Source organism: Manis pentadactyla, chromosome 9 (assembly GCF_030020395.1).
Source record: "Manis pentadactyla isolate mManPen7 chromosome 9, mManPen7.hap1, whole genome shotgun sequence".
Lineage (NCBI taxonomy): Eukaryota > Metazoa > Chordata > Mammalia > Pholidota > Manidae > Manis > Manis pentadactyla.
The window spans coordinates 59,346,035-59,366,852 of NC_080027.1; the positions used below are offsets into that span (position 1 = coordinate 59,346,035).

Genomic DNA, 20,818 nt, shown 5'->3' on the forward strand with positions numbered 1-20,818 from the left:
GGGGAAACCACGATCTGCTGCTGTAGGCTCAAGAGGAGTGCTCTGAGTGCCCTGATGAAACCAGCAAAGCTCCTGCCCACGCACGATGCTGCTGTCACTTCCGATTGCCTCATCACCTGGAGATGTTAAGGCCCAGGCCAAAGTGTATCCCATGGAACTCTAGGTTCACAACGTATTTTGTGGAAGAAAATGTCTCATGGCCAAATAAGTCTGGCAAACAGCATCACTATCTCCAGTTGGGCTTGGGGGAGCCGGAGACGGGTATACTGTACACTAAAGCCTCTGTTCTTTATTGTACTAACTCCTGCCATTAAAAGTGGTTTCATTTGATCTGACACAGATGTAGTTGCCTGCAAACCCCTTTTTCATCTATTTTATGAATCACCTGAAGAAGAGACTAATAAGCACCACACTAGGCTCCACCTTTGGGGTGTCCCGTTTCTTTCTTCCCCATAAGGCACTGAGCTCAACTATAGTTTTGACAGTGCAGTTTTGAGGTTGTTTGATACATGGTTTGTTTGCTGGTTGGTAGGTTTTCCCAAACCACTCCCAGTGTCCCCTGTCAGCACAAATCAAGATCTCGCTGTGCTGGTGACAAGCTGTATGTTACGGCTTAAGCCTTACACATAATCTTACCTTGTGGGCAAATGAAATCCCACCATTGTGGCCTTAGGTTGTAAGTGACAGAAACCTACTCAAAACTGGCTTTAGCAAAAGAGGAGACCATAGGCTCCCATTCCTGGAAAATCCAGGAATGTGCTTCAGACATAGCTGGGTCCAGGTGTTCCAGCGGTGGCATCAGGACCAGACCTACCTCAGCTTCGCTTGTTTTTTGAGCACTCTCCACATGGCTCATGAAACGGCCCTCATGGCCCCGATTCATCCTTCTAGCTTAGAATCCTTAAAGAAAGAATGTCTTCCTGGAAAAGTGTGCCAGAAAATTCTCAGGGTCATTCTGGCCCACGGTGAGTCAAATACCCATCACTATATCAGTTATTGTGACCAGGAAGAGGCTTTGACCCAGCCCAGTCACAAGCCTGCCTCTTGGGTGGCTGAAGGTGCTGGGTCAGCCCCACTTGGACCACCAGGAATGAGCTCTTCATAAAAGGAAGAATTGTATCACAAAGGAAAGGAGGAAAGGGGAGACCAGGCCCACCAAAACAATAGCTGTCCACTCCAAGAACCCTTTAAGGGAAGCCTCATATGGCACGGGCTTGGACTGCATTTCACCCATGCTGCTGAGCAGGCACTGTCACTGAGAGGTGGGCATCCCAAGCACTGAAGGGCAAAAGGAGTACCTGCTGCTGAGATCTGGCCAACACTCCATAGAAACAGCAGCAAGATGATCTGCCTCTGGTGGAACAGGCCATCCACCATGGAGCCTGATTTATTGCTGCTGTCAGCAATCACGTTGTTTTAGTGTCAGCTCAGGCTTGTGTTTAAGTGGTACCTGACTCCACTATTTTCCTGCAGTGCTTGAAACGTATCCCTTCAAGGCACTATTAAAACCATTCAAGGGTTTGAACTGAAAGAGATCAGTAACCTGCCGATGGTTCACTTCAGTGGAACCGGGGGACGAGGTGTGACTGGGCATGCTTGAGAGTTTGTCTGCAAAATAGTCACTCCCAGGAGTTTTATGGCAAAAGACTAAAACAGCAACATAGATGCAAAGAAAGGTGTTTTCCTCCCTTGTTGGTAGTTATTATGTTTAGATCAGAGACCCTGTGCCCCATGTGTACTTGGCCAGTGTAAGCTGGCTACATTGAACTCAGTTCCAGGAAAGTCTTAGGCCTGCGCCCAGAAGGTAGTCCATGTGGGAACCTTCAGCACAGTCATTCTGGAACGTTCGCTACATTTAAGGGTATTCTTGATTGGGGGAGGATTAGAAACCACTGCATAAGTGCATTAGAAGGGCACTGTTTGCAGTGTGAATAATTATGAGGAAGGAGGATGCTGTCATAAAACAGAATAAATTGTCTTTATTTTTACCTACATTTACCTATTATTTCTTGAGGTGGGTTTTTAATAGAATTACCTTGGTTTCTGAAGAAATGCTTTTGTATGGATCCTCTTTAGGGAATGATATCAAGAAAATAGTTCTTTTAAAACCAACATCCTTGATTAGTGACATTGTCCCAGGTAGGAAAGGGGAAAGGTAAGTGTCCTCTTGACATTGTCGAGGCTCAGCAGGCTCAGCAGGTAGCATGCCAGCCACGGTGGGCCAAGATTCACATTCCCAAATCAAATGGTCTTACCTTGCTTTTCTCATTTTAAAGATAAAAGTGTTGTTACCTTCATGGTACCCTCTAGCGTGGGCAGCAGTACTGGCTGGCACAGGGAGAGAACAGGGTGGGAGAAGAAACCCCACGGTCCTGGCAGACCTGGGAGGCTGGGGTTTGGCTTGGGAAACTACACCAGGGTGCTGAATTCAGACACAGGCAAACAGAGCCCAGAGTCTCAGGACCTCTGTGGAGGACAGACCGAAGACCTCAGACCCAGATGGGGAGGCTGGTCTGAGTCTGGGAAAGTGAGCCAAGCCAGGGGCCAGAGCACACAGTGCTGATGAGTGGGGAGCAGCAGCGGTTTGCTCTCGGCCTCCAGAGTACCTGGGTGGGTGGGGGTCCCAGGGGAATGGGCTGCCACAGAAAGGGCAGGCTCAGGTCATGGGCGTCCCATAGACAAGCACAGAGCTGCCCTTCCTACAGGGCTTCCAACACTGCCTGTTGCTCTACAATGCAGGGCTCGCGGAAAACAGCCTGGACTCCCTGGTATTCGAGTCCCTGATCCCCAAGCCCATCCTGCAGCGCTACGTCTCCCTGCTGGTGGAGCACCGACGGATCATCCTCTCTGGGCCCAGCGGCACTGGGAAAACCTACCTGGCCAATCGGCTGTCAGAGTACCTGGTGCTCCGGGAGGGACGAGAGCTGACAGATGGGGTCATTGCCACCTTCAACGTGGACCACAAGTCCAGCAAGGTGAGGAGGTCATTTGGAGGCTGCTGACTAGCCAGGGGTCACTTTCTGGCCCATGCAGAACCTTTGATGCCACCACCAGCTGATGAAAAAGCAGCATTTCCAAAAGCTCTCCTTTGGCAATTATTAAAGCCCGGTGAAGGAGGTCTGGATGGGGCTAGCAGAAAAGAAGGCTTTGACCCAAAACTTCCCAAAAGGAAGTTTCATCAGTTCACTGAAGCTGATCTGCTTCATTTCTTACTTCCCCACTATGAGCCAGGCATGATGCTTAGTGCTTGCAGCTTTAAGGTCACCCCAGATACATCCATTTCCATTTACCATGAATTTATCATGTTCCTGTGAGGTGCTATTGTTTTTCCAAAATGACACCCCCCTTTTGTGAAAGAACAGATAAGAACAACACTTCACAGTCAGTAGAATGCTTGGCCCATGAACAGCGAACTGGCTTGTTACCATCCCCCTTCTACAGAATGGGAAACTGAGGCTGAAGGCAAATGGTCATGAGCCTAAGGCCACTTGGATGGTACTGAGCAGTGGACTGGAACTCAAGTCAAAGTCTTGACTCCAGAGCCAGCAAATAGGCTCATTTCTGTTCATAGGGAGCAGTGAAAATCTGCCATAGTCCCAGCTGAGAGTTGTAAAGCATGTTCACAAACCTGTTCATTATTCGTGAAGTGGGAGTTGATGGATAATTCATCCTAGCTGGCCCTATGCAAAAGGGCCAAAGATGAACTGGACATGACTCTTCTGCCTTAAGAATCACCTGGCGTGCTCAGAGATGCAGCTTCCTAGACCTCATCTCACATGATCTGTTTTGGTAGGTTAGATGGGGCTGGGAAAATGTGCCATCCACAAGTTCCCCAGGTGATTCTGATTTGGGGGCAGGACTAGAGAGGGCCCCCGTGCTGAGCACAACTGGATGAGTAAGCTAAGGGACAGCACCCTCACAGGACCACTGGGAGGAGGCCCCCGGGCTGGGGGTGCAGCCCAGGATAGATTTCAGCCCCTGCTCACTTTCCTCTTGGCTGGGCACCCTTCTGCAGAGCACAACTCACCAGCCCTGCTCTGCAAGCCTGAGTACAGAGGGGAGGGAGGGCCCTGAGTCTTGGGGGCTCTGTTCTTGTCAGGTACCTGAGGCCAAGTGCTGGTGGAAAGGGGCTAAGAGAAGGGATCATTACTAGTAACTTAAAAAGGTAGGCTTTCTCTACTGCTAGCAAGCCACATTTTGAGTTACAAGGGAGGCCTGTGTGTGTGTGTGTGTAGGAGGTGAGGAAGTGCCACCCTGAGTGACCAGGCTGGCATGCAGGACAGCCTGTGCGGGAAAGAGCCCACACTGGGGCAGGCACCGAGCCCAGAGCCCTGCTGCTTCCCCTCGGATTGATCCCAGGCCAAGCACCTGCACGGATAGGGACACTAGGCCCCATCAGTAAATGGAGAGAATTGCAGTACCCACCCCACAGGGCTGCGGGGCTTCAGAAGTTCATAGGTGTAAGACCCTCAGAGCTGTGTGGGCTCAAAGTCATGCTGGCTCTCTTTATGGTGATCGTACCATCAGGCAGCCAGTCTGGGTCCTCTGGCCAGTCCTTAACTCGCCATCTCAGCCTCTTCCCTATTGGCCATTATTTGTCCTCTTCCTTTTCTGACACACAACCCTAACCCCAGCCATGCTGGGCTGCATTCTAGTGCCAGCTCAAGCCAGTCTCCCGCCTGTTCTTCACAGTTCAATTCAAAGCCTGCCGTTGCGACCAGACCTTCCAAGGCCCCCTGCACATGTCGGCCTCCCCCTGCACTGTGGGGGTCTGTCTGCCATGGCACTAGTCAGCAGTACTTGCATGGGGGTGGGGAGGGGTCCTGGGCTGTCTTGCTTTGCGGAGGACTTCTGTGTGAACAGCTCTCAGGCAGCTGCTGTGGAAGCACAGGGATGTATAAGGTACCTGCCCTGGGAGCTTCCCAGGAGGTTGGCATCATAAATATCAAGAAAAGGGATGACCCCTGCAGAAAGGTGGTAGATCAGGGATACAGAAGCATGCCTGGGCACCCCCACAGTGTCTGGCTCTTACTGTGAGCTGAAGGTTTTCTGCTGCCTTGTGAACGCCAGAAGGCAGGACCCAGGCCTTCCTCACCTTCTGCCCACCCTGCTTCCCCTGAGCTCCAGGCTGACACCCTGCAGTGGGTGAGCACCCAGCACGTGCTCACTGAACGCCCTCATGGAAGGCCTTTCCACCCACTCTGGCCCATGAGGCAAAGTGACGCTCTGAACACGTGAGCCTTTACTGGGGGCTCTTCACCCACCTACTCTCCCCTGGCCTCCTCAGGAATTGCGCCAGTACCTGTCCAACCTGGCCGACCAGTGTGCCAGCGAGAACACCGCTGTGGACATGCCTCTCGTCATCATCCTGGACAATCTGCATCATGTCAGCTCTCTGGGCGAGATCTTCAATGGGCTGCTCAACTGCAAGGATCACAAATGGTAAAGGCCAGCTTCGGACGTCGGCTGCCGTGGGACATGGGCTGCTTGCGAGCTGTGCACTCGCGGGGCAGGGGAGGCAGGCAGCCACGTGCCTGGACACAGCACCCCAGGCCTCTGTGAGCACCTTCCTCTCTGGCTTGGCTTTGACTCCTTCCTTTCTGTCCCCTGCAGCCCCTACATAATCGGCACGATGAACCAGGCTACCTCCTCCACTCCCAACCTGCAGCTTCATCACAACTTCAGGTAAGGGTCACTGTCCAAGTACCTGGTATGTGCATCGTGTTGAGCATTTTTCCCGCTTAATCATTTACTTCTTACAATAGCCTCAAGTAGTTAAACTGATCATTTTCAGATTACAAATGGGTAATCTGAGACTGGGAGGATTAAGTGATCTGTGTGAGGTCACACAGCCAGTCAGCGGCAGAGCTAGGACTTGAACCCAGCTCTCCTTGTCTCGGGCCTAGGGTAGCAGTGTCCAGGAGGCAGCTCTGGGCAGGGGCTGTAGGCATGCTTGCCTCCCCTGCACAAAACCAATGGCACAGCTCCCTTTTCCATGTGACATTGCTTATGAATGTCCCCATGTAGCTGATTTTGTGGGCCTTTAGATTCCAGCTGCCGTGGGCCCTCTGCCCCAGCAGTGCACCTGGTGTATAAGGATGGTCCGCCTCTGCTGTGCATGGTCACATGACTGCTTGCGTCACTGGCACTGAGCGCCTTTTGCCTGTCCTGACTCCACCTCTCCTCCTCTCCTGCCCGGGCCCCTGGATGAGGGTGAGAAGTGGCCCCCCGCGTGGGACACTGGTTCATTTCACCAGCCGTTCTGCGGGTAGCTCTCTGAGGAAGATCTCTTGCAAGGGGGCCTGACCTGTAATTATCAGAAAGCCAACTCCTCCAGGCCACTGAGATCCTGGCCACCTCTGCATCCAGGCTGTCCCTGTCTTCCATGCTTTCTCCTAAAGAGCCCTCAAGTCCTCTTTTCTCCTTCTTCCCCACTCACTGCCACATTATCTCCAGCACACTGTTGCCATCACTTTCTAACCAGGATGTGTGCAGGCCATGGGCCCCCTGCAGGCTGTCCTCTGAGCCAGTGGCAGCTGGGCTGGAGTGAGCATCCTGGAATTCATGTCTGACCACACTGCCCTTCCACTGAACGATCCTTCTGTAGTTCCCCACCGCCTCCAGGGGATGAAGTCAGACTCCTTAGGTTGCCAGGTCAAGTCTGAACTCTGGTTACACTGAACCTCTGGCAGTTTCCCCAAACCTCCCACACTGTGTCAGATGCCTCCGCACAGGCTGTAGCGTGCTCTCCGCCCCCCACACACTCCCTGCTCCTGCCTTTTCTTATGTGGCCACTCCATGCCCCTTCTGGTCTCAGCCCAGATGCCTGCTGAGGAACCTTCTCAGAGTCCCCAAGGATTGTCATGTCTCATTCCTCCGTCTGCTTATCTGCTTCCTCCACTAGACTCTGCTTCCTGGGGAACAGGAACTGTGTCTTAGTCATTGTCCTCACTCCACAGGCCAGCAAGGAGCCCACAGCAAGCTCAAGAGGCAGTGTGCTCAGTGGTTAGAGCTCAGCCTCTGGAGCTGAACTGTCTGGGTTCTGATCTTAGCTCTTCTATTAATCTGTGGTTTAGTCTTAGACAAGTTACATGACCTGTTTGTGCTTCAGCATTTCTATCTGAGAAATGAGTGTGGTAGTAATATCTACATTATTGGTGGCCTAGAGGAATTGGGAGTTAATACGTGTGGTGTTCAGAGCAGTGTTTGGCATGTAATGAGTCTAATTTTAATATTAACATATATACCCACCAATTCTAATGTGCTTCGATTCATGAAGTTTTAGCCATCATTTTTACCATTGTCCTCACTGAAAAGTGTTGCTGACTTCCTGCAGGTGGGTGCTTTGTGCCAACCATACCGAGCCCGTGAAGGGTTTTCTTGGCCGATTCCTGAGGCGGAAGCTCATGGAAACAGAGATCAGTGGGCGGGTGCGGAATGTGGAGCTGGTGAAAATCATCGACTGGATTCCCAAGGTCTGGCATCACCTCAACCGCTTCCTGGAGGCTCACAGCTCCTCAGACGTCACCATAGGTAGGCCAGTGGGCAGGCTGGCAGGCTGGGGGCAGGTGTGGCACCTGGAGCTCTGCATCCTCAGATGACTGTTCTCGGGGCCCAGACCAGGGCAGCACTTTGCAGGCCACAGGTCAGCTGGGCAGTGCACTGTCCACATGTGTAAAGAAGTGGGCAGAGGGACAACACAGCCCCAGACAGGCCCTGGCCGCCTGTCGCCCACACCTCAGTGCTGTGATGCAGCCCCTCTCCCCTTACCTGGGTGCAGGGGCTGACCAGCAGTGGAGAGCTGTGTCTAGTCCAGACTGATGCAGACATTGCTGGCTCGGTGAAAAGTCCCCACCCCAGGGCTCCCCCAGTGAAAACCACCCTGTGGGATCGGCTTTACTTTAAAAATAAAACAAATTTCATCAACATTCCTGAAGCGTAGGGTTCAGAGAAAAAGATCACTAATCATCCCACCATCCTGACATAAGCATTTTAATTTGAGCTTATTCTTCCTGCCTTGTCCACACATGCAAGTTTTATGGCTCATTGTGTACATGTGCTGTGTTCTTTGCTTTTCCACTTGCTGTGTCTCATGAGCATTCCGAGTTGCTGCTCGATTTTTATAATCATCTTACAGGCTGCAGAATAATCAAATGTGGGTGTACCATCATTTGCTTAACTGTTTTCAAATGTCAGAATTAATAATATTACAATGAACATCTTTCTCCCAGCCCTCTCCTTTGGGAGATTGCCTCAGGGAGAGAGGTCCCAAGGTAGAGTTAGGGAGTCCAAGTGTCCTGCTCTATGCCCACCACCCAATAGTTGGAATTTCTGCTGTTGCTCAGAAAATTCAGCATCCCTCCTGTGAGGGATACGCAGACTGTGGCCTCTCCTGACCATCTATTTCATCTCTGACTGATTTTCACTGTGGTCCTCAGGGCCCCGGCTCTTCCTGTCCTGCCCCATCGATGTGGATGGCTCAAGAGTGTGGTTCACTGACTTGTGGAACTATTCAATCATTCCCTATCTCCTGGAAGCTGTCAGAGAAGGACTCCAGGTGAGAAGCACACTATCTGTTGGCCCTCCTCAAAATTGGGGTGGTAGGGGGCTGTACTGGTGACCAAATGAATTGCCTTCATCTCCTCCTTCCAGAATCAGATTGACATGAAGTGACAGCCCCTCCCCTGTGAGGCCATCTGTCTAGACCATGTAGGACGCACTTGACTGCAAATCCTGGCTCTGCCACTGTTACCTGTGTGATCGCAGACAAGTCGCTTAGCCTCTCTGTGCTGTAGTGCTCTTATCTGTAGAAGAGAATATAGTCCTTTGCCACAAGAAGTTATTGCAAGGGCTAAATGTAGACAGGCCCAGAAAGTGCTCAGTAGAGTAAGTGCCCAAGATGGGAAGCATACATGTGTGTATCACTTCACAGTTTGCAAAGTATTCTCATAGCTGCCCTGCATAGTCCTGGGACTTAGGCAAAGATTTTTGTCTCCATTTTTCAAAAGGGGAAAATTGAGTCTCAGACAGAGTAAATGACTTGCTCAAAATCATGAAAGTAAAATTCAAAGAATCTGGGATTTGAGCCCAGGCCTCTGGCTTGAATTCTAGGTTCTGAGGCCTCAGGCCCATGGTGCTCACTGCCTGCCATCAAGACCGCCCACAGGTGACCTTGGGACTCGAGGCTGAAAGTCTCTCTTGCTGTGCAGCGACTGGAAAACAGTCCTTCACTTCTCATTCAGTCCAGGGTTTAATGCTAGAGGGTTAGCATGAAACTGGAGCTTGTGACAGTTTGATTGTTGAGCCTGAAGGTACCCTCAGTGGTGTGTGGGCTTTCAGCCCCATACTGAGTAATCAGCGGGAATCGGGCATGGCTAGGTAGTCCAGGAACCCATTTTGCAGCTGGACTTCTGAGGGCCTCTTTGTTTCCTCCTTCCTGGGCCATAAGAGGCACAAGCCTTGGAGGGCTCCAGAGAAGGCGCGCCGGTGTGCACATGTGTGGCAATGCCCTGTTAATGGCTTTGGTCAGTTTGTCCTTTCTGTGCATTTGGCTGAATGTGACAAACATTTAACTGCTTGTAACATGTAGCAACATCGATGGTCTTCAGAGGCACTCAAGACGAGAACTCGAGAAGGACATTACTATGTTTCTGTAACTGGTATTTGCTTGACTGTGGAGCACATATGCTGCCAATTCAAGCCACTGGGTTGAAATAAAGGTATATTGTGAAGGCAGAGAGGAAGTAGCAAGAAACGAGGCAGCCGGGTCAGTCCAAAGTCATGAGTTAGCAGGTCTAAGGATTGTTAATTGATGGCAGCATTTCTGTTCTACTGAATGTGGCTTTCATTTAAAAAAAGGAAAGAAAAGATACAAAGGTATCAGATCTTCACAGTAGAGTCTTGGTAGGTAAATTCACTGGCCTGGGTAAACGGACAGTAATTTAGTCTTTAATCAGATGGATTTGTTAGTATCACCAACCCAAACAGCCACTCAGTCATTTCTATTTTTCTTGGGCCAATGGAAGCATCTCCCACATGCTGGTCCCTGCAGTCTGATTGCAGAAGCCTCTCTGTGCTCTCCGTGGGGGGGCTGCAGTGTGCCCGACACCACTGGAAAATCCAGGCTGCTCCAGAGAAGCAGAGGGAATTACAGGGGCTAGTGCTCTGTTTCCTCCTGTTTCTGCCTCATCTCTCAGTGCTCTCTTAGGCTTTTTCTTTGCGCCAAATGTATCTTCTGATAAGAGACAGGGAGTGGCCTCAGAATGTGCTGAGAAGAACTCATGGCTCTGTTGAATAAAGGCCTCCCCTGGCCGAGGAGGCAGCTGACCAGGATGGGAGAGACTGCTCCAGCCTTGAACTGTGCATCAGCAGCCTTCTTGTTGGGCCTCGCCAAGAATGGACGGTGCCAAGGCCTTGCTCCTTTGGACCTAAACCTCAAAAAAGGCCTTCTAGACATGGCTGTGAAAGTGGGCTCTGAACTTCCCTTCCCATTCTGGACTTGCTCATAAAGGAGCTTTGGGTCTCTTTCCTACCAGGTGCAAGAAGGCAGTAGTTGGAGAGGACTTGGGGATGGAACAGTCCATCTGGGGCAGGGAACAGACATGATACCATCTCCTGAGACTCCACAGTTCAATGTGAGGCAAGAAATATCATGGCTTTCTTGGACTTTGAGATCATTTGAAGGTCACTCTTTGAAGAATGTAGGAGCAGCCAGAGGAGGCAGCCAGAGTTAGTATTTTGCCAAGTTCCTCAAAATGAGCCACCTTGTCCAAAACTTGTGGGTTTGTCATCTGTTGAGCCCAGGAGACCCCATAGAATCTGCTGATTATGAGGAAACCTGGCATATTCCCCATGCCTTGGGTTGTGAAGGAAAGTTTGCTGACGTTTACTGAGGGCCTGCTCCCTGCCAAGCGCTGTGTGAGGAGCTTGACAAGCCTGATGCCGTTTAGATCTAACAGCCCTTTGAACACCGCCTAGATGAGGAGACCAAGGCTCATGGGAGCTTATGACCCGACTCAAGTTCATGTCACAGGGTGTGATGAGCCAGAGGTGGAGCCCAGGTCTAGCTGCCTCCTCGGTTACTCCCAGGATCTCAGGCTGTCCTGAGGACCCATAACTCCCAGATGCTTCAGGCAGCTCAGAACAAAGTTATGTTTTATATAGTGGACTTCTACATAAGATTTCATTTAACAGAAGGATTCCTCTCTTTAAAAAAAAAAAAAGGTTTATGATTCCTTACTCTCCTGAGTCCATGAGGGTCCCTACCTTGAGTCCATGCTTACTGTGTGTTGGGTACAGTGTGGAGTCCTTTACTTCTTACCTGACCCTTCGAGGTAAGTGTAGAAGCCATAAGGGGCTTACTGCAATTCAGAGCAGGCAAGCCTTGGCCAAGGTTGTAAGCTAAGAAGAGGTGGAGTCTCCAGAATGGACTCTGGCAGGGGTGCTCATGGTGGCAGGCAACATACTTCCAAGATCCTGCTGCAGTCGGGCCAGCCAGCAGCTTCCAGACAGCCCCTCCTATAGGCACACCCTCGCCTGGAGGAAATGTGACATCGCCCCTTAGTGAATCCCACATATCTTTGCAAGTGTTGATTCCAGAGTCTTTTCCCAGTAGGGTGGCTGGGCGTGTGCTCCTGCTTGGGTGTGCACATTCCCTGAGCATCTACCTTGACGCCTCTGTGCATGATGTACGTGTGCTCCTTGCACCCTGCACAGTCAGAGGCTCACAGAGGCCCAGGTTTTAGTTTTCAATGCCTTGGCCCTCTGTTCTGACCCAGTGGGCACGCCAGGCTCCTCCCTGCCTTGGGGAAAGTGAGTGTCCCATCTGTCTGTCTGTCTACCCAGCTATCTCTGCTGCTTCCCAGAGCTGCCTCAGGGCTCTGCAGTGAGGCCAAGGAGCTTTATGGTATTTCCTTTGCTTGCCATGGTACTTACCCAACCATTCATCACCTGGACTTGAACATGTCTAGCAGCAAGGGGGAGGCTTGTAAAAATATTTTCTGTTCTTACAGATGATGTTAGCATGTGCCTGATGTACATTTGTCTTATGAGTCAGTCCCCAGTCCTGTTTCCCTTTGCAGTTGTCATTGTAAACACTTGCCAAAGGGTCTAAAGTCTGCAGAGTAACTTGAAAGACCTCTGTCTCCCTGGGGGAGAGCATGGGGCCATTCATCAGATTACCCAACCTGCTTTGAGACCCTGGGCAAGTCTCCCATCCCTAGGCCTCGGGTTCCCCATGTATAATTTGAAAAGTTTGGACTAGAAGAGTATTTTCTGTGTTTCTAGCTTTTATGAAGCCCAGAAGTTCTTCAACTTTCCTCAACCCTGGGGTCAGGAGAGAAGAGTAAATACTTGAAAACCCCTGGGGCAGCTTACCTCTCAGGAGCTGATGAGCTCCAAATTTCAGCCTATGTTATTCTGCAGCCCTGAGCATCTACTCTTCCAGGCTAGAGGATGGAGACAAGCAGTAGCCGTCAGAAACAAGGGTTTAGCTCAGCCTCGCACATGTGAAGCCTGGCTTAGGAAGGCAGCCTGATTCCATAGGGAAAGCCCTTGGAGGGAGAAGCTTCAAAAAACTACAGAAATGTGTCTAATCTAGAATAGCCTACTTCAGTTCTTCACACAACCCTAATGCATCTGTGTTCCCTTGCTCCCTGGCACGTACACCATCATGTGACCCTTTCCTGCTCAGACTCTGAGCTGCCTTTAGAATACCAGTCTGAGTTCTCAGGCCTGAGACTCACCACACTGCCCCAGGTTAAGGAGGATTTAGCAACAGGCCTGTCCAGTGTGCTAGACGGGAGGGGTGCTGGCAGCTAAGAAAGTAATGAGATCATTAGAGGTTGGTATGTCTGAATGGAGGAAGGAGGCAACTGATGGGGAGACGCGGCCAGGTCTGTCTGCAGCTCCGGCAGGGGAGTCAGCTTCCCTGACAGAAACCCTATGTACAAGGCAGAGGAGCCTTGGGCAATCATGAGGCAGCCGGAGGGGACAGGAAGCCCAGCCCTGGATGACATGTCCTGTCTCGTGCACAGCCTAGTCTGCGTCTCCCTGCTCTGGTTTTGGTTGAGTCATGTGGCTCTTGCTGATACCAAGTGGGTTCAAAGTGGAGTCATTTGGAGGGGTGCAGAGGGAAGAGGCCCAGAGAAGAAAGCTAGGGTCCTAGGTTCAAATCAAGCTCTGCAACCTTTCACAACTGGCTCTTCTCTTTAGGCCCCTGCTTTGCCATCTGGTAAAAGAGGGGCAGCACTTGATGACACCAGCTCCTTCTAGCTGTGGCAGCCTATGACTTGGAAAAACGTGATTTTTGTCAGGTAGAGCTGCACTGTTTAACTGTCAGCACTTTGCCCTCAGTTCTTCACACATGCTCTTCCCCTATAGGAGCCCTGGGAGGGCAGATGGAGCAAAGAGACAGGTGGGCTGTGGTCCTGATGTGACTTCATTCTAGAGCCCCACTGCAGCCACCGTGGTTCAGGATTCTTTCTTTGCTCTTATGCCCATGGTCCCCTGAAGCCAGGTACCTTCCAGAGCCACAGACAGCATTGCCCTGGGAGGGCAATCTTGTCTTGGCTGTGAGCACGGCCTGTCACAGCTGCTTGGGCTTTAGTGGTACATGGAAAAGGTGGTTGACCAAGATATTTGCATGTGCTTCTCACAGTCCCTGGCATGTGGTAAGATGTAAGCTGTGGTGGCAAGTGGTAGGAAAGAGGAGATACAGAAAGACTGCACCCAGCTATGTACTGTGCAGAGTCCTCGCCTGGAGAAAAGGTGCAGCCCAGGTTGCTGTTCTTTAAAGAATGTTTGTCTTTCTTGAAATTGCTAATAAAAGCCACTAAAATAATTGTACCATTATATATCTGAGGCTTAAGAAAACAAGCTTGGAGGCATGATTTTGGTCTTAAATTAAGTGATCACTTAATTTTCTGCTGTAAGAGCAAATTCATTATTATGAACAATTTTGAGAAATACAAGAGGGAGAAGCCTTTAAAATCCCACTACCCACATGTAGCTTCTGTTAACATCTTGCTGTTTTTGAAAGCGAGCAGTGCCTCTACCTAGGTTCTCTCAGTCATACTTACTTCAGGAAATGGGGTTTTACCAAACCGGGGCCATCTGTGACCCCTGCCTGTGGTGTTTGGTCCCAGTACCCTCTCTGCATGGGAGGGATCTTTGGGTGGAAGGGCCCAGTGAGATCCTGGACTTGGATCATGTGGGCTGAAAGTCAGCATCTCTTGCCAACTCCACATTCAGTAACGTTGTACTGGTAGTTTGATATTGGCCACAGTGGGAATATTTACACCACAGAGATTGGCAAATGCTTCAAATTGGGTATTTTTTTGTCCCCCCTAAAGACCACTTTTCAGATTGAATCATCAAGGTTCAGAGTTGAGAATGACCTAGTGAGTCAGTGGCAGAGCTGAGATGTGAACCCAAGTCAGCCTGACCCCAAAGCCTGTGCTTTCAGCCCCTGGGTGCTGCTTCCCTAAGGCCTTCAGGCGGAGCTCATCAAGCTGTCTGTACCGTGGATGGCTTCCTTAGGATAGAATTCTGGAAGTGGAATTATTCCACCAGGGGAGTCATGTGCTGGGTTCAGGGGGGTTTTCAGAATGCCACAAAATCAGGGCTACAGAAGAGATTTCAGCCCACTTTCAGACTGTCCTTTCTTTGCCTGTTTTCAGCTCTATGGCAGGCGGGCCCCCTGGGAGGATCCTGCCAAGTGGGTGATGGACACCTATCCGTGGGCAGCCAGCCCACAGCAGCATGAGTGGCCTCCTCTGCTGCAGCTCCGGCCTGAGGATGTTGGCTTCGACGGCTACTCTGTACCTCGGGAGGGGTCCACGAGCAAGCAGATGCCTCCCAGTGATGCTGAAGGAGACCCCCTGGTGAGTTTTCAGCTCCTAGAGCAGCTCAGCACTCACTGAGCAGGAAATACAAAGGCAACTGAGCCCTGGCCTCACTTTGGAAGGATGGACCCAACCCAAAATTAGGGACATTTTTGCTATATTTTCTTTCATGGTATTAATTTTTCATTAAAGCCTTTAACCCTCTGAAATTTGTCCTGATATAAGGTAAAAGTTTAAGAATTTGATTTTTCCCCACTAAATGTCCCTGTACCTGTTGTCCCTACACCACTCTTTGCCTTCTGATCTGAGTGCCAACTTTATCATATGCTATTCCATTGATTTCTCCCACTAGTAGGTGAGCACAGACAGGAGAGGTCTGAAGGCAGGAGGGACTCACAGAGGACAAGGGGGCCTGAATACAGGTGCCATGGCCAGTGAGATGAGTTAAGTCGTTAATACTGCCAGAGCTGTGTATTTACTCTGCCATTGCTAAAGCAACAACAGCCTTCAAGCAGAACCTGGGCCAACACTACAATTGTAGTACTTCTCTGCCAGTGTGAGACCCATGCATAGTCATGCTGTGAAATTAGACCTAATAAATCAGGAGCCCTATAAAAGAAAGTGGAAGCACATATACCAGACCCTCCCATGGTTAACTGACTATTATCATACCTTAAATTTAGCCCGGAGCTCCCCTGGTAGCTAAGGCAAAGCTAACACACAGCAGTGAATTTGCAGTCTTTGCACCACCTAATGAAAGAGCATGTTCACAAGAGGTGCAGCAGTATTAAATGACAACTGATTTGCTGTTCAATCCCTAGTGATTAATTGATTTGCTAGATAGAAAGTAATAACTGCTTTGGGTTCTCTGAATAAATAATCCCGGCTGCAAAGGCTAGTCCACTGTATTTCAGCTCCACCTCTTCCCTATATGGCTGTGCTGATGGACACCAGCTGATGGTACTTCTGTGACCTGGTTCACCCAGGGAGATTCTACAGGGCATCCTGAGGGGCAGCAGGCCAGGTAGTAGCTGGATTTCACACCCAGCTGCACTGCATCTAGGCATTAGCTCCGAGACATCAGCTCTTTCTAACTTACTTGCTAGATAAAATATAAAATATACATACCATTTATAGTTAGAAGTAAAAGCTTTCAATTTCCTCTCCACTCCTAAACAGATAACCTATAGACTGTAGACCAGGGAAGATATAAGAACACTGTCTTTAAACTGTTTCTTTAAGTCAAGTGATGATGATCATAATAGCAGACCATTTATTGAGCATTTACTGTGTACCAGGCTCTATTCTAAGGGTTGAATACACATGTCATTTCATTCTCTTCCTGTGAGCTGGTTGCTGCTGTTCTCTCCCTTCTACAGCTGAGGACTGGTGGCTCACGTGTTAGGTCATTTGCCTGGAGAGTCCCGAATCAGAATTCAGGTCTCTCTGTGTTCTGTGGCTCTGCTTTTAGCTGGTTCTGTCCTGTGCTTCCGGCAGCAACCTTGGCAGGAGCTGGAGCACAGCTGGCTCCACATTGCCCTCCAGCCAGACACAGGAGCACAGATGAGCTTGATGCTCATCGAGGGGAGCCGCGTGCTTCAAATGTCAGCGGTGCTGATGCAGGTGTTCCAAAAGCAGGGGTGCTTGATGGGCATCCTTACCCAGGCTGAGGGCTATGCTTGCGTAAGGTGTGCTCCTCCCATATGAAAAATAAATACCATATTTATAGAGGACTTTCTACTTTGTTTTCAGTGTTTCACACACATTAACTCAATCCACACCCTAACGTTATAGGGCAAGTATGATCATTATTCATATGTGACCAGTGAAGAAGCTGAGGCACAAAGTTAAGTAACTTGCCCAAGGTCATTCGCGCAGCTAGGAAGTGGTGGCAACAGCATTTGAGCCCTGCAAGCCTGGCCCAGAGTCCATGCTCTTGTCCACTGCCTCCGCGGTGGCCCACGGTCACAGGGTGAGTCTGGAGAAGGCAGCGTGCCCCTTGAAGAGGCCAGAGGTGGGCAGCTGCTCACGCTCTCCGCTCTTTCCCCAGATGAACATGCTGATGAGGCTGCAGGAGGCAGCCAACTACTCCAGCCCCCAGAGCTACGACAGTGACTCCAACAGCAACAGCCATCATGATGACATCCTGGACTCGTCCCTGGAGTCCACTCTGTGATGGGGCCTGCCCACGTCGTCTCCTTGTCCTGCTCTGCCCGTACCCTCCACCCCACCCCGAAGATGCCGTCCTGAGCCAGCCCCCGGCTGCAGCTTGAGAGCTGCAGGAACACCAGGACCCTTCCTCCTCCAGCCTTGTCCAGGCTCAGGCACCCCGGGCCGGCCACCTGCGGACCCCTTCCTCCACGGCGAGAACTGCACTGTCTTCCGTTCCCTTCTGATTATTGTTTGCCTTGTTGCTGTGACCTCCCTAAGACTGAAGATACTTCTCGGGAAAGGATCATCACTGTTGAAACAAAAAGGGTTAGAAAAAAAAAAAAAAGGAAAAAAAAAAAAACCCCACTTGAAGCTCTGAAACCAAACAGCATCGTGCCATGAGCTGCCCCGAAACAGTAGAAACTGGACCAAACTTGGAAATAGACAGCACGGCTTCTCCTCAGCACAGACCCTCCAGGCTGGGTCTGGCCGCCAGCAGCCCCATCCACGCCGAGCCGCCTTCCACCCAGCGGGCCGCGAGAACTGGTGCTAACAACGAGGGCCGCTGCCTCGGTCACACCCGGCGAGGACAGAGCTACGACACAGGGAAACCTTTGAAGAAAACAAACCATGCTTCCTGTTTTGTTTTGTTTTTCTAAATGGTGCTCTCCTTACCCGAGAGGTATTTTGCCCGTTACGATTCAACTACCCCTTTCAGGTCCGTCAGCCTCCAGTTCATCCGTGAGCGTGAGTGGGGGAGTGAGAATGAGCACAAGTAGAGGTGGCCCCAAGCAGACAGCATGGGTCTGTCTCCTTCCGATGTAGAAACGCATCAGGTTCTTTTCTGCAAACACTGTGTCCAGTGAGAATTGGAGTCTGTTTTGGAGAACGGATCACCCCTTTAAAAATGAGATCGAGTTTCTCCTTTCTCTTTGGTTTTGAAGATGTTCCTTATCCACCTCTTGGTCAGAATCAGCCCTTTTGTGAAAGAAAGAACTGCAGAAGTTGAGTTTTGGGTTCGGTCCTGCTGAGTTTTGGTTTCAGTTGTCCACCCTCGCAGTGCTCCACGCTCACCTCCTGCTGCCGGGCCCGGGGTGTCCTCTGCAGTGGACCAGGACCCCGTCCTCCACACATGGGCGAGCCGGGACCTTGCCTTGCCTTCTCGTCCTCCGGGCTCCAGAGTGCACACCGACACCCGGGCGTGCCGGCCCCAGCCTCAGGTGGGTGGTGAGGTCATCTCGCAGAAGCCTTGCACTTTCCTCACAACCAGCGTGGCGCAGCTCAGCAAGCAGGGGCGCCCACTTCCAGAAGCCCTGCCTCAGCCTCCGTCCAGACAAGTCTTGCCTGACCTCTTCGGTGCTGATCTTCCCAAAGCGATGCCTTACTGATGTGTACTGACCATGTTCCCTTTGGAGTGTCCTGCCTGCCTGGGGTCCGGGTTTTGTTTTGTTTTCCCCGTCAGAGCAAACAGGGCTAAAAAGTCATTTACTCATTAGGAGAACTCAAGTTGCTGTGACTTTTCTCACCCAAAAGACTCATTTGTGTGGTTGTGTGGCCATGGGAAAAAGAAAAAGGGAAAAAAAGATTCATTTTTTTAGGTTTTTATTAGTCTCCAGCTATCACCCTGGCTGGATAATAATACGTCTTGTGCAGAAAAAGGCAAAAATTCCAACAAGTGTACGTGACTTTGCTGACCCATGCCCTGTTAGGATGTCTCTTCAACATCCTGGTATTTTCTTTGCGGAGTGTGGTAAATCTTTGAGTTGTTTGTTTCTGTTTTATAAAGAGAATCTTTATTGGACCCCAGAAGGGGTCTCTGTTAATGATCAGGGTTTTTATTCCATCTTTTATGTTTCTGTTTCTGAAGGTGCATCCCTCTACATTTATTCTTATTTTCTTGCCATAAGAACTTGACCTGAAACTGCTCACATTACATTGAATGACACCATTTTCCTCCTCCTTGAAAGGAAAAGGGGACTCTGTCCTACTAACTAACTGGTGAATGGAAAACCTCTCAACATTGTCCCTGCTTTAATCTCAGTAAACTCAGACTCTATTCTGCTGAGCCTGCATTGGTCGTCTGGGTGTATGAGTGTATCTTGTTCTCTCTTGTGTTTCATGAAGTTTTTAAACCATATATTTAGCCTGTGGCCATGGGCCACACCCTGAGCCTTCTGGTAAACCTGAAACGTGGTCCTTGTCAATTTATCTCCTGACCATGACCTTACATGCTCATACTGTGAATTGGGAGGAGGTAACATTGACTTCTCATGGGCAATTTTCCCAGTCACCTTGTGAGTAGACACCTAACCAATATTGTTTGAAACTTTTTTTTTTTTTAGTGACACCCTCTGCTCTTCCTCCTCTTCCCTGTCCCACAGGCTTCCCTCCCACGGGGTCCAGGCTCAGAACCAAGACCTCGGTCCCTGGTGCTGCCCAACTAGTGAACAGTGATTTCAGTAGTGTAGCCCTTGTATGATTCACAACTCAGTGTCCTTCCTAAAGCTTCGGGAAGCAGGGTTGTCTGATAGGCACATTTCCTATTTGGGTCATCTTTTACTTAAGTGTCACTCACCTTTGGCAAAGTGACTTTGTACTCATTTAGGGCTCTGTCCGAAATGCTTCCAGTTTGCCTTTTTCTACAGTTAGGCTAACTTTGAAATGTATGAAATTCTATGCAACACTTACATTGAGTTACCAATGGAAGCCAAACCTTTTCTTCCCCAGCTGCCAAGAATTATACAGGCCATAAATGAGATGGGAATACCTTTTAATTTAAGGTTGGGTTGGGGGGGTGGGTAAGGGTGGGACAAGGAACAAGGCTTGCCTAGACCTTTGTTGTATCTTGGGGACATTTAAAAATTTTATTGTTGATACTTCAATTTCAAAATTCTGTGTATTCAAATTTGATCATGGCGAATCTATTTCAAAAGACAAAAAATAATCCAGCTTTGTGGATATTAAATGGAAGGTTTGCTGTCTTGATCCAATTGTTTCCAGTGGAGCAGTTTATGAAATATGTTCTATAAGATGTACATTTTTTCATTGTAACATAAAAATTGTAAATAATTGATTAAAGTGCTGCATTTTGATGAATTTTTTCTAGCCATTTTTAAAGAGAAAACTAGGAATTGAGTATTTTGTGTACGGTATGTTTCCATTGTCCCTCCCCTTCCACCAAACCTCCTTCCCTATTTAATTTTCATTTGTCATGAGGTTTTTTGATTTGCCAATGATCTGCTGGAGATCATGTCCCACGTCATAGAGAATAAAGCTGATGATTGTACCAGTCTTAAATTATTCATGATTCAATAAAATTGATGCTTATTTATTCAGATTAGTGGTTTGGCTTTTTTGTGTTAGAGCAAGTCCACATTGGAGTTCAATTTCATGCCAAGAGGAAGTCATTCTTACTTGATGTGGCCAACACAGGGAGAGCCCAGCCCATTTGCAAATTCATCTGTGCCATTATGTCATTAATGTCCTACATCTTCTCAGTTTCTTATCTAAGTTATTGCTACTCATCTGGAGCTTATTAGAAATGCAGAACTTAAGGCTTCTCTCAAACTTCGTGAATCACTGGGGATCTTGTGGAAATGCAGATTCTAGTTTAATAGGTCCAGGGTGGAGCCCAAGATACTCAATTTCTAACAAGCTGCTAGGCGATGCTTATGTTCTGAGTTCTAGACCACACTTTTAGTAGCAAACACTATCAGTATCCAGCTGGCTCCCAGGTTGACCCCTTGGCACAAAGTTTTTTTAATGTATTAAATACCTACTAATTGTAAGATGCTTTCCCAAATGCTCCAATATAATCTACAGAA

At 49.5% G+C, this 20,818-nt stretch overlaps 1 protein-coding gene across 9 annotated transcripts in view; it reads left to right on the top strand.

The window, feature by feature from the left end:
* The window catches only part of NAV2 (neuron navigator 2), a 685,764-nt gene extending 665,435 nt beyond the window's left edge, over positions 1 to 20,329 (top strand). For all 9 annotated transcript variants that reach the window (XM_057507467.1, XM_036920166.2, XM_057507464.1 and 6 more), the window contains 7 exons: positions 2,740 to 2,975; positions 5,288 to 5,442; positions 5,614 to 5,685; positions 7,337 to 7,533; positions 8,439 to 8,557; positions 14,679 to 14,882; positions 16,894 to 20,329. In XM_057507467.1, coding sequence (XP_057363450.1) covers positions 2,740 to 2,975; positions 5,288 to 5,442; positions 5,614 to 5,685; positions 7,337 to 7,533; positions 8,439 to 8,557; positions 14,679 to 14,882; positions 16,894 to 17,019 — 1,109 coding nt within the window. In that variant the 3' untranslated portion in view covers positions 17,020 to 20,329. The remainder of the gene's footprint in view (positions 1 to 2,739; positions 2,976 to 5,287; positions 5,443 to 5,613; positions 5,686 to 7,336; positions 7,534 to 8,438; positions 8,558 to 14,678; positions 14,883 to 16,893) is intronic.
* Positions 20,330 to 20,818: the final 489 nt, after the last annotated feature.